The sequence below is a fragment of the Pogonomyrmex barbatus genome, unplaced genomic scaffold, assembly GCF_055798465.1.
Source record: "Pogonomyrmex barbatus isolate J1 unplaced genomic scaffold, ASM5579846v1 scaffold17, whole genome shotgun sequence".
NCBI lineage: Eukaryota > Metazoa > Arthropoda > Insecta > Hymenoptera > Formicidae > Pogonomyrmex > Pogonomyrmex barbatus.
This window is the reverse complement of record NW_028297113.1, coordinates 5,963,122-5,980,186: the sequence shown is the minus strand read 5'-3', so window position 1 is coordinate 5,980,186 and position 17,065 is coordinate 5,963,122. Positions and strand designations below refer to the sequence as shown.

Below are 17,065 nucleotides of genomic sequence, written 5' to 3'. Positions count from 1 at the left end.
TGTTAATTTTATTGTTTAATATACGGAAAAAATTATATTAGGGATGATAAAATATAATCAATAATTTTGCTGCTGTTGTTTAATCGAATTGATCGTCGATTAACTTAACAATTATAACTCAACGATTATAATTTATATTATATTTTTCTTACCTTATTTTCTTTATATTACATATTCATTAACATATAAATAAAATAATTATTTCTTTGTTCTATGGAATAAAAGAGAAGCAATTATAATTATATAATTATATAATTAAAAGAAATTTTACTCTGTAATTCTGTCAATCGAATTAAGTATTGATAAGTTAATTAGTGTTTGTTTTAAAATCTCTTAAGATCGATTTAATCGACAATTAACTTATCAAATAATATTTGTATTACTTTTTCAGCGTAAATATTAAGAAAAAATATTAATAAAAAAATTAATTAAATCGAGAATTAAGATTGTTATTATAAAAATAGATTTAAGAATTAAAGAAAAATAAAGAATAAAATTAATAAGCTAGAATTAATAAAAATTGAATAGAATTTAATTAATAAATTAAAATTGATAGACATTGAATAAAAGTAAACATAGATCAGTTACATTTGCTGTCTATTTTTCTTTTTTTATTGACTTCTTGCATCATTTCTTGTTTTTCTCTCCAATGTGGTATTTCCACTTCATACACAGAAGATCGAGCAGGTTTTGTGGCGTAGCATCGGTCAAAGACATTAGCGATTGGCCTTTCAACATTCTTTGTCAGTATTAAAAATATGTATAGTTTCAGTCACATATTATAGAATTTTATTTCCATTAGGGAAATATCGGAGCTCAGCCATTGGACGTTCGCGGCTGAGCTGAAGAATGCTCTTTCGCCGAGCTATAGAATGCGATTGGCCCTTACCTCTGGATCTGAGTTGAGTCCGTAAGTAAGAATGCCTGCGACCGCTCGGCGAGCAGGCTTGGCTGGATTTGCCGGCTCGAACGTATCCATTGCGTCATTCATCACGGCGTAAAGCGGATGATCCATCGACGCATGATCGACTTCTATCTCGACATCTATCTCGTTCGTCCTGTTCGACGTCACGCGCATTTTTCCGCTACGTCGCTACGTGTTCGTCACGTTCGAGCGTTTTTGAGCTTTTTTTCTACCTGCTTTAACCATCTGCTTCCGCTGCTCGGATCCTATCAAAGCAGATTGATCGATTACGTTAATCGGAGAAACCGTTAACAATGGCATCGCGCGTGGCAGAATTTTACAACGACAAAAACGTATTCATCACCGGCGGTACCGGCTTCGTCGGCGTCTGCCTGATAGAGAAGCTACTGAGATGCTGCCCCGACATCAAGAATATTTACTTGCTGATGCGACCGAAGAAAGGAAAGCAGATCGCGGAAAGATTAGAGGAGTTGACAAAAAATTCGGTAAGTGGCACAGATTTCTTCTTCCTCTTCCTACTTCGCGCAACTTTCCTGTACCGCGACCCTCTTCTATGCAGGTTTTCAATAGAATGAGAGAGGAGAAGCAAACTGATCAATTTAAGAAACTGATTGCAATCGCCGGGGATGTCGGTGAGGAAAATCTGGGACTGTCTTCGCAGGACCGAACAACTTTGATAAATACAGTTCAGATCGTCTTCCATTCAGCTGCTACGCTAGACTTTGAAGCTGACCTGAAAACCACGACGATTGTCAACTTGCTGGGAACTCGCAGAATTGTTCAACTCTGTCAAGAGATCAAAGACCTAAAGGTAAATTAGTATTCTGAAGGATAAGACTTATTTTTTTATCTGAACTTATTACTATTTTATCTGAATCATTCATCATTTCTTTTTTTTTTCCAATATGAAAAAAAAAAAGAAAAAATAAATCGTAGAAGTTGACCTAAAAAGAATAGACTTTTATTTTGTCAAAATTCAACTTTTTGATTCTTATATAATTTATGAGTCTCAATATTAAAATTTTTTCCTTCAATGTTTGTTGTTTTAGGCATTAGTCCATGTCTCTAGTGCATATGTTAATTCAGTGATACACAATGTTGATGAAATAGTTTATCCACCACCAGCAGATATAAATACAATTCTCAAATTAGTTGAGACACTGGACACTGATGCTTTGGATGCGAAAACACCAGAAATATTAAAAAATCATCCAAATCCATATACATTCACTAAACATTTGGCCGAATACGAAGTAGTGAATGGAGGACTCCCAGCGACTATCGTGCGTCCTTCGATGAGTGTGTTTCTGTTATCTAATGTTTACATGTCATTAACCTCTCTATATTGATACTTAAAACGTTTTGTATGTATTTAGTAATAGGAGCGTGGAAGGAGCCGATTCCAGGATGGACAATATCGAAAAACGGACCACAGGGTTTTATATTAGGTGCTAGTAAGGGTGTCGTCAGAAGATTACCAGTTGCGAAACATCTCGTTTATGATTACATTCCAGTAGATATAGTAGTGAACAGTCTGATTGTCGCTGGTTATAACGTCGTTCGTGATAGGTAATATTCAACAAAAAAATTTTTTTATAGGAAACACACTGTATGCATTTTTATTTATTTATAATATTTAACTCACTGATATAATTTATTATTTCAGCAATAAGGAATTGAAGGTGTACCACTGCACATCTAGCACGTGCAATACTTTCCAGTGGGAATTAGTAGAAAAGAATATTAACACTTATCTACACAAGTATCCATTACGAAGCGCTGTTTGGTATCCATATTTGAAGTTTGTACCGTCACTCTTTTTGTTTAGAATCTCCGCTATCTTCGTTCATTTCATTCCCGCGTATATTTTGGATGCAATTACTCGATTGTGTGGAGGTCGTCCGATGTAAGATTTAACATTTGATATAAGAGTATAAATCAAATAGCCTTGACATTTCTTTTGGATTAATTACGTCTTTTTTTCAGTCTGGTTCGTTTACATACGAATGTTAATAAGTCGTTGGGTCGCCTTGAGAAATTTATTTTTCAAGAATGGAGATTTAATAATTTGTGTATGCTGCAGTTACATGAATCATTATCTCCCGAGGATCAAAAGTTATTTACGTTAGATATTAGATCATTGGTCTGGAAAGACTATTTTGTAGATTTAATACAGGGTGTTAGAATGTATCTTAGTAACGAATCTCCGAAATCTTTACCGAAAGCACGTTCTAAGGATAAAATGTAAGTGTATTTTATAACAAATATATATTTTAATATATATTTTTATATTAAAGATTATTAATTGATATCGATATAAATTTATGTTTCAGACTTATGATTGCTCATTTGGGTTTGCAAGCTGCTCTCTTAGGTCTGATCTGGTGGTTGGTTAAAATTTTATTTGCTACAACATGGACGAAAACTGGTTTAGTTGTACCATTAGCTTACATACTGTTTGATCAGTTGTAAATGTAAGCAATATTACATTCGAGTACTAATAATCTATAAATTATCATACTTTTTTATTCAAATTTCTTAATTATTCAGATGTAGAATATTTTTATATAAAATGAATGTTTTATATACAAATATGCATGATACATTTGCTTCTTTTATTAAACAAATATGTTCGATAAGAACATGAGATATTTTTATAACTTATATCGAATAATCTAAAATATATAAATATATAAATATTAATGATTAAAGTGCAAGCTAACATATTTTTAAATATCTTAATATCTGCTTCAGTCAAAAAGATAGATAATACGATTGAAACATTAATATTACGAAACATTAATGTATTTGCATGTATGTGTATAAACAAAATGATTGTAATACTTAGACTCTTATCTTGCTTCCAGCCGCATATCTTGCTTGCTAAATGATCCATAAAAACTAAGACACTTTATGCCTGTACACTTAAAGTTATAATATTAATATCTAGAATATTTTTTAATGAATTTTTAATCAAGTTGAAAATAATTAACTAAACATTTGTTTACAATTTATCATTCTTGCTAATTCACTGCATTGCTAATTCACCATTTTGAATAGATATTAAAAGTAAAAAAACGTAAAAATTTTTGCAAAATACATAAAATGGTAATATTTTCTAACGAGATAGAAATTGTAACAGCTTTTCTGATTAGACATAATTAAGTATATAATTATTTATTGATACCAAAATAAAAAGGAAATTTTCGATATATTTTTTACATATTTGACAGATTATCAATTGCAAACAGTGAAAGACATTTCCATTTTAATATATTTTACAAATTTTTCATTATGTATTTTCCATCTTTTGTCACATTTGATCAAATTTTTTTATATCATAGTATTATCATATGCAGTTTAGTTTCATTAGTCTTCTTAAGATTTATTCATTGTATCAATGTTATACATATCTTTTGTTGAATTTATAGATGTTTAATATAAAGGGTAATATGGATATATTCAAATACTCTATTATTATTAAAACCTTACGACATTTTATTACAATTTATTACACAATATTGCAATTTTATTACACAAATATGTTAATAAAAATTCTATAAATTTATAATTGATAGTATTTTATTATTCTGTTATATATAATTCGATATCATTCTATGAAATTGAATCAAGTTATAATTTCTGTGATTCTAAGATTTCAATTGTTTATACAGAAAACTTCAAATATACATATCATTCTGATCAAAATTATAATTTTCACGGATTTTAGTAAATGCTATTTTAATTTTTAATATGCTTTTTTATTGCTATTGTCGAGTCGTATACGTATGAACTTAATAGCCTGTGATTTTACGGCCTATAATTTGCAAATATTAAGTTTAACAAAACAAAATTTAAATACTATATCAATTTAGTATATTAATTTACACTAATTTACACTAATTTATTATATTAATTATATTAAATATAGTATTTAAATATTTTAATACTTATTAAAATAACTAAACTAAATATTTAAATACTTAAATATTTATTTTTTATTATAATTATATATAGTACTTGTACTATAGACTACCTCTATTTTCGAGACATGGATTAATTTTAATTTTAATATAAATGTTAACAATTTTTAAATCCATAAATGATTTGTTTTAATTTTAATTTTAAATGTTAACAATTTTTAAATCCATAAATCCATAAATGATTTGCACCCTTAGCGCACACATCAATACGATAGAGAATAGATAGACGATAGAGAAGCTGAATATATTACAACATTAATATTTATTAGCGATTACTCTGTTATTAAATGCAACTTAAGTTACATCAATCGAAAAATAATTATTTTATGAATTTAATAAGAAGTAATTTTATATTACATTTATTATATAATAACATATTATTTTATCATACTATCATATTATTTTATATATAAGCTATGTAATCTCTTTGTTTATTAGACACTTTATATTTCTCTTTTGTTTTTATTTTTAATATAGTATATAATATTAATAATATTAAAATTATATATAATAAACAATTTTTAGCTTTCAGGTGAAATAAAATATTAAGTAAAGCACAGAAATAGAATATTTTTTTAAAGCAATTCTCTGTGTAATTTCATCTTTTTCCTCCTCTTCTTTAAAGATAAATAAAGAGATAACAGGTAAATGATGAATAAACGACAAATAAACGTTAAATAAAATAAATAGAAACTTTATTACGTCTATTATTTTTTTATGTATAAATTAAAATTTTTAATTTTATCGAACAAATCAGTGAGACAGATTAATAATTTTATAATTATATATTTAATAATTTGATTTCAATAAAAAAGAAAATTAGATATCCAAGATCTAATTCGCTGAATGTAGATCATTCTGTGATCTATTCGTTAAAAAATTTAGATTTACTTTTTTAACTCTAACACAAAATTTAATATTTAAGAATTTTTTATATTTCTAATTATAAATAAAAAAATCGATTGTAAAATTGAAATCACAACTGGCATCAATATAGACTTAACGAACCTATGACTCAATCAAATACTTTCTCTGAGTTGAAACAAGCATTAAAAAAAATCTTACGCTTTACACGTAATTATTCGCGCATATCGTTATTAGATCTACTATTCAAAATTTTTAATTTTTAATATATAATTCGTAAATCAACAAGCTCAAAAATTTAGATTTCAGTTTTATTCATATTATCTATTTTACAAGCTAATCATATTAAATCTTCTATTTTGCATTATGTTATATCGATCTCAAAGATATACAATTAATGAGCGCAAAAATTTATAAATAATTTGTATGTAATCTAAGAATCTTGAAAAAACTTCATCTACGCAGAAATCCGAGTTATCATTACTTTTATAAATATCTATAAGTATCAATATTTAATGTATGTAATAAATTACACATTAAATATCATTTTCTGGAATAAACTAATGATTTTATTTTTTAGAAAGGCCCGCAGGGAATTCTTATTCTTTTTATTCATCACGTCTTGAAGAGAAACATCGAGAACGTATTTCCAATTACATATGCATACATAAATAAAAAAAAGTACAACTTTTTCCTTGTCTTTCACAGAATACATATAAAAATTGCTGATGTAATAACGTAATACAAACAACACAATTACATTAATAATTTATATATATTATTAATATTATAAAATATATTTTTCAATTCGCAGGTTAATTAAATGGTTCCGAAATTTCAGGAATGGAATTTCGATTAACTGTAATCATTAGATTCCTTGTGTTTCTTAGAAGAAAAGATTCACAGATTAACTATTTGTATACTTATTTATTAATGTTGCACAATCAAAAATTTTTTTCCATACATGTTTCATTAACTTGTGTTTAAAAAAAAAATAATGATTTAACGGAAATTTTTATGTCAGTTTATCTTTGAAGAATGTAGGAAGATCTTTACAAGGTCAAATTCACGGCGATACATCATAAAAATCTTGTGGTTATAATTGTGATGTTGAAGTTTATAAAATAATATAAATATAATTTATTCTTTCTTAGACATAAATATTAATTGAGAGATATTGTTTGGCGTTATGTACTGAATTATTATTATTATTTTTTTTTTATAAAATGCTTTTTTATAAAAATTCTGCATCCGTTTAGAATAGTGTCTGAAAATTAGGTTCCAAAGCGTGAAACTTTATAAAGTAAAAAATCAAAAATGTTTATAAGTGCAGACAAAAAATTTGAATCATCCTTTTTAAATGTACGATAATCTGAAATCTATGTAATGTCACCTAATAAGTTAGAAAAAAATCGATTAAGCAATAAAAATCAGTCGAGCTATGAAAGTGAGTGACGGAAGAGCGGTCAAAGAGATTATGGGTAATGCATATAATTATAAGCTTGATTATAATTTATGCGCAAAAACTCGTTGGCGACGTCAATGATGAACTTTAACCCTTCGAGATTTAACTAAGTTTTTGACTTATCAATTCACTTCATTCATATAAAATTCTTCATTCATATAAAATTCCTATAAATTGAACATTTTTTTCTTTTCTATCTCATATCGTTCTTTTTTTGAAAGACATCAATATATAAACCGACACTGTTCACTATACCGATCTGTAAATTTGAAAAGTTGGGCCATTTCTCAAGTTCGTTCAAATCGTTTAATCATGTGGACATATAAATATTATCTTCTGGATCCCAGTTGCAGTTCGATTTTTCTGAAATATATTTTTTGTAATGAGCGAGGTGATTCTGAACTGTTGCTTCCGAGATCGCTTCGTAGTTGGAAAGTCTCGAGTCCGGTTCAGTGCCTTTTTTTACGAGTCGGCGATATCTCGAATTCAAATCGCTTGACTCCGTGATGCGGGCGTTACGCTTTGGCGGCGCGTAACGAGTTCGCGTACGGATGATACGCCGTGGAATCCCGTGGAATCCCGTGGAATTACCGGGCGGCAAATGTAAATTTGGTACGTGAGCAAAAAATAAAATCGCGGCGCAAACACGATCGAGGTGAGCGGCTCCAGTCGGCCTCCACTGCCGCGGCATGGAATGCCCTCTCCGCGGGGGAATCCCTGGGGGAGACCTTGAAAACTCGCCCTCGAGCCTTCACCCACCGGACACTGGCACTGGACGAAGGCGAAGTCAAGAAAGGCTCGGGAACTAACCGTGCGGTCAGCCGCAACAGGGATAAAGTCATCGTCGACGACGTATCTGCATTCAGTACGTTCTGACAATCCCTGCATTCAATACGTCCTGACGATATGGAAGGAGATTCCTCCGAGTGACTTTTTGACCATTTGGTTTAAATAGTGCGTGCGCTCATTCTCCCGGACGTCGGGTGCGCGGAACGTATCCATTTCGAACGTTTGAATTATAATATTTGAAAAGCAATCTTTGAAAAAGCTTTGTTTGCAATCTATTGCAATTTTAGGTATACCAATAATATCATGAATTAAATATAAATATATGTAGTATATGTATATGTATGCTAATAGTTTATATATATATATATATATATATATATATATAAAACTATTATATATATAATAGTTAATATATAATTAAATAAAATTATTAAAAAATGTAATTATTGTAGTATAAAGGAAAAAGGAAAAATAAAAATGGCAAGTATGAAGTTACGTTTCGAAAGTTGCAGTTTATTTTTATTATTCAAGTGTTTACATGGATATATGTAAGAATAAGAGAAGTAAAACTTGGAGAGGCCCGAAGCAGGTGACTTCATATTTGTTTCCTTAAATTTTATTTCTTCTTTTTCTGAAATAATTACATTTCTTATAATTTTGTCTTTTTATTTATATTTATTTTATTTATTATATATTTATATATATATATATACAATTTTATTTATATTTTATTTATAACAATGATTACATTAATACATGAATAATTAATATTGTGAACAAAGCAAAAGATATACATTGTGTATTAAACTTTGTGTGAATTCAATCATTCTTTCGTTTATAAAAATTTTGCTAATGAAAGACTGAATACTCAATAAAGAAGAAAAAAAAATTATTATTATTGCTAAAATATTAATATTGAATTGAATTTTCTCTACAACAAAATAGAATTTTTTTAGATTGTTTTTATCAAACTTTAAACTTTTTTCAATGGTTATAAATATAAAAATAACATTTTATGAAATAAAGGAAATACGGATTATATTAGATTTGAATTACAAAGAAACAAATCATTACAAATTTTTATAAATTCTTTACTTCTCTTCTGAACAACATATCTTATATTTTCCAGTACAAAAATGACTATAAAATCAATACCCGAGTGGTTTGCTAATAAAAATATTCTTATTACCGGTGGTACCGGATTTATGGGAAAAGTTCTAATTTCTAAATTATTACTGAGTTGTCCCGACATTGGTGATATTTTTTTAATAATCAGGAAGAAAAAGGGCGTTGATTCACATACAAGATTGCATCTGATATTACAGGTAACAAATCCAATTTTAATTATCTAAAAAATAAATAAAAATAGATAAAAAAAGATAGAAAATAAATTTAAAAAAATAGAAATAACATTACTTTAAAAATTTAATATAAATATTGTTAATATTATTAAAAACAAATTCGATAATTATGAATATTTATGATACATCTGATTGACATTCTAATTACACATTGAATAAATTCATATTAATTATTTGAAATAATTCATAATCTTGCTAAGTAATTAATTTGTTTTAATAATAGTAGTCTCAATAGTAATAATACCAATAATGTTTTAATTAATGTATAACTTCATATAAGGCTTAGGCTCGATTGCATTAACGATTATTTTGAATTTTAAGTGATATTTAATATATAATATGTGTCATGTATATTAAGTCACGTGTATTAAGTCTCGCTTAAAGCCCAAATAATATTGGTGCAACCGGGCCTTAGAGATATATAATTATATAATGATAGCAAAAAAGTTGTTTAAAAAGAGAGAAGAAAGAGAAAAGAAATATATTTTATTTTTATTTACACTATTTATAACATAAAAGAAATAAATTTAGATTATTGAATATGATTAAAAATATTATCATTTAGTAAAGTTACATTTGCGTGATCAAGATAATAATATCTAATATCTATCATAATAACATTCGAACATTCTTCTAATTTTCATAATTTCATAATATTGATATTTTATTTATTATTTTACTTTTTTACCTCATTATTTTCGCTATTATAAATTTATTAAAAAATATGTTATAAAAAGAATTATTGCACTATATCATAATTGAGCAAAGAATTTTAAACAAGAAATATTAAAATTTAAAAAAATACATTTGGTTTTTATAAAAAAATCAAAATATTAAAAGTTTAATTTTCCGAACTTATTAATTTCATATATATTTACTTACAAATGAATAAAAATATATTTTTATTTAAGATAATAATATAGCATACATTGTAAAATAAGATATTTTATTCAGGATAATGCAATATTAATTAAAATTAATAATCTCAAAAAAAGCTATATTTGGGCATATTAATGTAACGCGATAAAAAAAAAGTTCAAATTTTTAAAATAGAATTCAAAATTCAAAATTCAATTCGAAATTTGCTTTTTTACGTAATATCTTCGTCAGAATGTAAGGTAAAAATAAATATGCTTTCATTATATAATTCAAACTTTTGCTAAGTCATTCAAGTCTATCAAAATTCGGGCCAAACATTATTGAGATATGATGATTTAAAGTTTATTTTTACCACAGACTACAGATGCGCAAGTTAGTTTACATATTAATATACGTTTATCACATTCCAAATGTCGGCATTGTACACAATAGGTATTCTCCTCGGTACCTCGGCGTGTCTTTAACGAGAAATTTAATGGAGGATAATTTGAGAGATGGTCTTTCATACAAATATTATATAAATGCTACCCCGAAAAAAAAAAAAAAAAAAAAAAAAGTCCGAGATTTGCAGTGTTTCCTTACGTAAGTGCACGCGTGCATATCAACACAACTTATTTGTATGGCGCCGTAGTCAGGGGAGAGAAAGGGACAATTATCGGCATAAGTGAAAACGTCTCGACGCAAATATATGCGTCTAGATGGGTAATAGAACAGGTTGCATTGCGATCTCTTCGGTGCCACTGTCGTTAAAATAGCTTCGACCGATGATGAAGCAACGTTGCGACACGCAATGCACCTTTCCCGATCACATCACCGCGATTATTCCCGCGAAAGAGATTTATTATAATTCTAATGCCTCTCTTCGCACATTGTAGCTTTCGTAAGCTATTTATCGACTTTTTAATGACGATTCGCTAAAGGCGAACCTAAAACATTGCGACACCTCCCCCTCGGCGTGACCGCCGCAACGTCGAACGCAATCGCTTCTCTAAAACTTTAATGGACCTGCTCATTACGGACAATAACGAGAGGCATTTATGTTACTGGCTTACGTGTGGTAATCAGGGAATTTTATTGTACAGCGACGTAAACGTCAACTTTTTAACGCCGCGTGCAATATGCGAACTCACTGGTCTTTCTCCTGCCCCTATTACATTTTCCTACGCGTCGTTTGCAAAGAGCATAACAAAAAATTTTAGAACGTCCCTAGACTTTTATTGAGATATCAAGTGAATAAATTTGAATTACATTGAGTAAACTCGGTTCAAATCAAAATCGAACTAAAATTAATCGAACGAAATATAGTATGTAGCGGAAATTGGGAACGAACAATGCGTGATTGTATTATGTAGTCAATATCTAGTAGACCGAAATGAATCATCGTAAATCACCTTGACATCGATCATACCGTCAGAAATTTTCAAATTATTTCATCATCTTTCTCAATCTTTCGAGAGACTATCATCGAAGTGTAAAGAGAAGAGAGTTTGGTAAGAAGTCGTATCCTTGAATCATGCATGTGCGCGCGCAAAACCGATAAACGTTTCTGACATTTCCTTCTAATCCGCTTCGAATGCTTATGTTAGAAAGTGAAAATATAAACAATGACACGAATCATCAAATACTTGGAACAATAACGCACGGACGCATTTAAAAAATACCGAGCGATCATTTCTAATTGTTTTTTCTGAGTTGTACATCTTTTTTTTATTTATTAAAGGTATAATTTTCGAATTTTCTAACTTTTCATTATTTTCAATTATTCTCTTTTCTCTGATAGAATATCAAAATCAGAAAATTTTTGAATCCCATTTATAACTAGAGAACGAAATTAATTTAAAAAAAAAAATAGAAAATAACCGCTTCTTCTCTCTTTAGTGTTAATAATAAATTGAACAAAAGTGAGAAACCCACTCCAATTCGATAACGTCATTGCGCTGATTAGCAATTGTGAATTATTTAAATCGTCTTAAAGAGATGAAATTAGATCATTCATTGAATGGAAATTGCATTTGCAGCAAGAGCCATTTAGAATTCTCAGAGAACAATACCCGCAGCGACTTAAGAAACTTGTTGTCATAATCGGCGATACAACCATCGAGGAACTCTCTTTATCTGTCGCGGATAAGGAACGTCTCGTCAACAATGTTTCCGTCGTCTTTCACATGGCTGCTAATGTCAGGTTCGACCTGTCACTGAAAACCGCCGTCAAAATAAACACCATGGGTACCATAAACGTCGTGACATTAGCGAAACAGGTGAGAAATTTTCATTAATTTAGATCTAAATATATATATAATTTTACAATTTTATTTTTACAATTATTTTTGCAATTTTTTCATACGTCTTAGAACTCGTGCGTACGGAATGTGTGATTATGTCAGAAAAAAATAAGTATTCTTCCGAAAATTGCAAGTAATTATTTTTCAATTAAAGCAGTTAAAACTAGCAAATAAGCGCCAGTTTTGCATCAATTAATAGTCAAGCGTGCTAAATACATTCATGTATAATTTTTAAAACGCTGATTCATTGGCTTGAAATCGCTGTCGATTTCAAGCCAATGAATCAGCGTTTAAAAATTTCCATACATGATAATAGCACACCTGACTCTTAATTGATAAAAAATTTAAAGCGCTCATTTGTCAGTTCCAATTGCTTTAAAAGTTACTACTTGGATGCAATTTTGCTGAAGGAAAAAATTTGCCAGTTTGCGAGTTGACTCGTATCAAGAATTAAATATTAAAATAATTCGGTGACATTGATCAAATGATTAAAATTGAAACTTCAATGCAAACTTCATGCAATATTAAAGAGAAAAATTTTACCTGATGATACAAAAGTGCAAATTAGAAAACAGCCCGATTATCTTTCAGATGCCTCTACTCGAGTCATTTATTCACATTTCGACATCTTTTTGTCAATGTGGCGAATCGATATTGGAAGAACGCGCTTATCAAACCGACGTCTCATCAGAAAATGTCATTCGCATGGTTAACACAATGACAGATGAAGCCTTAGGGGCAATCAGATTGCAATTATTGGGCAAGCAACCGAACACGTACGCCTACAGCAAGGCACTCAGCGAAGATTTCGTGTCGAGATGCGGTCTACCCGTAGGAATCATACGACCATCAATAGGTAAGAATTTTCTTCTTTCAAATGCCTTCTCGATCTTTGCCAGAGTAATTTGTCATCGTTAATAAAATTGAATTGAGGAAAAACTGATTCCACACTGATTCTGAAAAATATACGAAGATAAGTTATCTTTTTACGCATAAATTTTCATCTTTAAGAAACTATTTTAAAATTCGGTTTCAATTTTTACTTTCGGGAAGAAAAATATTAAAAGATTTAGTCTTTCAATATATTTTTTTAGGGACTCGTCTAAGTTTCAATTATACTTCCAAACAAAATGTTGACGATTGTCCGATTTCGATTTCAGTTGGCGCGTCTTACAAAGAGCCTGTCCCTGGTTGGGTGGACAATATGAATGGTCCAACTGGGTTAATGATCGGCGCAGGTAAGGGGGTCATACGATCCATGCTCTGCAACGCAGATTATTTAACGGATGTGGTGCCTTGCGACATGGCCGTAAACGCGACAATCGCTCTGGCCTGGCAAGTCGGAACGGAGAGTTCCACGGAGCCAATATTTTTAAATGACACAGCGAATCAGGAAAATCCGATTTCCTGGGGTGATGCCTTGGAGATGGGGAAGAAGCACGTATTCGCGAACCCTTTCTCGCGTAAGAAACACGTCACCAAATTTATAAAAAAAAACATTGCGGAAAAAAAATGTGAAAAATATCCGACGTAATATTTGTTTTAGAACCGCTTTGGTATCCCGGTGGGAGAATGACTTCCTCCAAAGTTTTACATTGGTTCGCCGTCATGTTCTTTCACACTATACCCGCCTATCTGTTGGATATACTTCTTATTGTTACCGGAAATAAGCCCTTCTTGGTGCGAGTACAAAGTAGAGTAAACTCTGGGTTGGAATTACTTCAGTATTACACCATGAAACAGTGGATCTTTTGGTGAGACTTTAAATTTATTTAAATACGCATATATCAATATTATATTTCGCTGTAAAATGTCCCTTTAATTGTAGTAACGACAATCTGCGCAATTTGCAAGACCGTTTGTGTCCCTCTGATAAAGAAATATTTTTTATGGACACGAAGCTCCTGCGTTGGAACGAGTATTTGTTGGCGTACATCTTGGGTGCGAGACAATATTGCTTAAAGGATGATCCTTCGACGCTACCAAGAGCAAGACGAATCTTCATGTACTTATATTTCGCCGATTATCTGCTTAAAATAATATTTGGGAGTTTCCTTATTTGGATACTGTATACCTGGATGATCTCTGCTAAACCCATTATAGCGATGCTAGTCGAATCGACTGAATAATTGTAGGGTATAAAACTTGCTTAAATAAGTCGACAACATTTGATATACAATTGAACATTACTGTGCAAAGAGAAGTCAAGATTTTTAGATTTTTCAATGATCATTGCAAAGTGTTATCAAACATATATAATATGCATAAAATAGAATTAATTAAAAATTATCGTGTATCGTAAACGGAAAATACCTTATTTTTCAGTCAACATTACAGAATAACATTATTTTTCTAAAATGTGATGTTGTAAATATTATTTTTATTAATACAAAAACTAATTTTATAAAGTTTCCTTTTGCACGTCTATATTCAATTGATATTATCTTATGTTAATAATGTATAAATAACAAGACTACATCGACGATATAATTCATGTATGATTTCAGTTAAGAAATGTGCCAACATTTATAAAATGTTATTATATTATAAGAAAGGTTAACATTAATAATAATTAATAATAATGTAATATCAAATATAATCGCACGAAATATCATAATAAAAAAATTATAGAGACTAAACATATTTTGATATCGATTTGAATAATTATTTAATTTGCATTTTATTATATCTACAGCTATTCTGTTAAATATTTCAAAAAATAGATATCTCGAATAAATAACATCAAATATAATGATTTATCTTTCAGCCTATACCTAAATAATAAGTTTCTAAAATGTTTGCAAAAATATGCAAAACAAATATGCGCGTGCGCACACGTATACATAAAACAAAGGCTATTAAAAGTAATAAAAAAATCTTCACAATATTTTACATTTCAGTTGTAATCTTTAATAATCTTTAATAAGTTGAGATTATTTACTTTTTATTAATATCATTATTATCATTACCTATTATCATTACCCAATTATTAATCAATTAACTAATTAATAATTAATTAATAATTAATTTGTAAACAAATAAAAATTACGCAGTTATTCAATCAAGATAAAACAAATAAAACCGGTAATAAAAGCTTAACGAACCATATGGCTTAATCACATACTTTCTCCAAGTTAAAATAAATATTGAAGAAAAATATGTGCCTTAACACGTGGATACACGCGCGCATTATCATATCAATAATAACATAAATTACATCAATCAACAAATAATAATTGTTTTATGAATTTAATAAGAAGTAACTTTATATTACATTAATTATATAATAACATATTATTTTATCGTACTATATTATACTATATCGTACTCATATTATTTTATATTTTAGCTATGTAATCTCATTGCTTATTAGACACTTTGTATTTCTCTTTTGCTTTTATTTTTAATATAGTATATAATATTAATAATATTAAAATTATATATAATTAACAATTTTTAGCTTTTCAAGTGAAATAAAATATTAAATAAAGCACAGAAACAGAATATTTTTTTAAAGTAATTCTCTGTGTGACTTCGTCTTTTTCTTTCTTTTCTTTAAAGATAAGTAAAGAGAGAATAAATGAATGATAAATAAATGATAAATAAATGATAAATAAAGTAAATAGAAACTTTATTACAACTATTATTTGTTTAAGTATAAACTAGAATATTTAATTTTATCGAATAAATCAGTGAAGCAAATTAAAAATTTTATAATTATATATTTAATAATTTGAATTCAATAAAAAAGAAAATTATTAGATATGCAAGATCTAATCAGCTGAGTAATTCTCTGATTCATTAAAAAAATTTAGATTTACTTTTTCGACTCTAACACAAAATTTAAAATAACGACTCTAACACAATATTTAAAAATTTTTTATATTTCTAATTATAAATAAAATCGATTGTAAAACTTGAAATAAATCATAATCAATATATAGACTTAATGAACCTATGACTCAATCAAATACTTTCTCTGTTAAATATTTCAAAAAATAGATATCTCGAGTAAATAACATCAAATATAATGATTTATCTTTCAGCCTATTCCTAAATAATAAGTTTCTAAAATGTTTGCAAAAATATGCAAAACATATGCGCGTGTGCACACATATACGTAAAATAAAAAGCTATTAGAAATGAATTGAAGCTATTAGAAGTGAGTTCTTCGAGTTGAAACAAGCATTAAAAAAAAAAATCTTACACTTTACACGTAATTATTCGGGTATATCATTATTAGATCAATTTCAAATGGTCGAATTCGAGGCCGAGCGAGACTTGAGGCCTAAGACAGTTCCAGCCGCCGACTCACATCGCATTCGTCCGTCGACCGTTTCTTCTCGCGGTAAGTGTGCGAGCAAGTGTTATCAGCGATTCCGGGACCGATAAGTCCCGATCGGTCGTAACATACAAGTCTACACTTCTACCGATGTAGATTAATTTGAATACCGGTTCAGTTTAGCCCCTTTTTTAATCCGTAGAAATAAAAAATAAAATAATTGAACCGAGATTCC

General features: G+C 28.9%; 2 protein-coding genes across 3 annotated transcripts; both read left to right on the top strand.

The window, feature by feature from the left end:
• The first annotated feature begins 918 nt into the window (after positions 1-918).
• LOC105432095 (putative fatty acyl-CoA reductase CG8306) lies at positions 919-4,392 on the top strand. The gene is made up of 7 exons (XM_011646721.3): positions 919-1,410; positions 1,485-1,736; positions 1,975-2,224; positions 2,302-2,494; positions 2,592-2,831; positions 2,912-3,169; positions 3,259-4,392. Exons 1-7 carry the CDS (start codon positions 1,219-1,221, stop codon positions 3,395-3,397), a joined length of 1,524 nt encoding a protein of 507 aa, XP_011645023.3. The 5' UTR covers positions 919-1,218; the 3' UTR covers positions 3,398-4,392.
• A 2,999-nt stretch (positions 4,393-7,391) lies between these two features.
• Positions 7,392-15,300, top strand: LOC105432096 (putative fatty acyl-CoA reductase CG5065). Of its 2 annotated transcripts, none has more exons than XM_011646724.3 (7): positions 7,392-8,191; positions 9,156-9,351; positions 12,285-12,524; positions 13,140-13,404; positions 13,709-14,011; positions 14,095-14,302; positions 14,377-15,300. In XM_011646724.3, exons 2-7 carry the CDS (start codon positions 9,163-9,165, stop codon positions 14,675-14,677), a joined length of 1,506 nt encoding a protein of 501 aa, XP_011645026.2. In that variant the 5' UTR covers positions 7,392-8,191; positions 9,156-9,162; the 3' UTR covers positions 14,678-15,300. The 2 variants fall into 2 exon arrangements, with proteins under 2 accessions (XP_011645026.2, XP_011645024.2); XM_011646722.3 differs by having other exon boundaries at positions 7,392-8,313.
• The last annotated feature ends 1,765 nt before the right edge of the window (positions 15,301-17,065 follow it).

Bases quoted from the DNA above. Each gene is read 5' to 3' on its own strand.
- LOC105432095 (XM_011646721.3), top strand. From the start codon at position 1,219: ATGGCATCGCGCGTGGCAGAATTTTACAACGACAAAAACGTATTCATC. The intron at 1,411-1,484 runs GTAAGTGGCACA...TCTTCTATGCAG, and splicing joins AGGAGTTGACAAAAAATTCG to GTTTTCAATAGAATGAGAGA. The intron at 2,225-2,301 runs GTGTGTTTCTGT...GTATGTATTTAG, and splicing joins TATCGTGCGTCCTTCGATGA to TAATAGGAGCGTGGAAGGAG.
- LOC105432096 (XM_011646724.3), top strand. From the start codon at position 9,163: ATGACTATAAAATCAATACCCGAGTGGTTTGCTAATAAAAATATTCTT. The intron at 9,352-12,284 runs GTAACAAATCCA...TTGCATTTGCAG, and splicing joins GATTGCATCTGATATTACAG to CAAGAGCCATTTAGAATTCT. The intron at 14,012-14,094 runs GTAAGAAACACG...TATTTGTTTTAG, and splicing joins ATTCGCGAACCCTTTCTCGC to AACCGCTTTGGTATCCCGGT.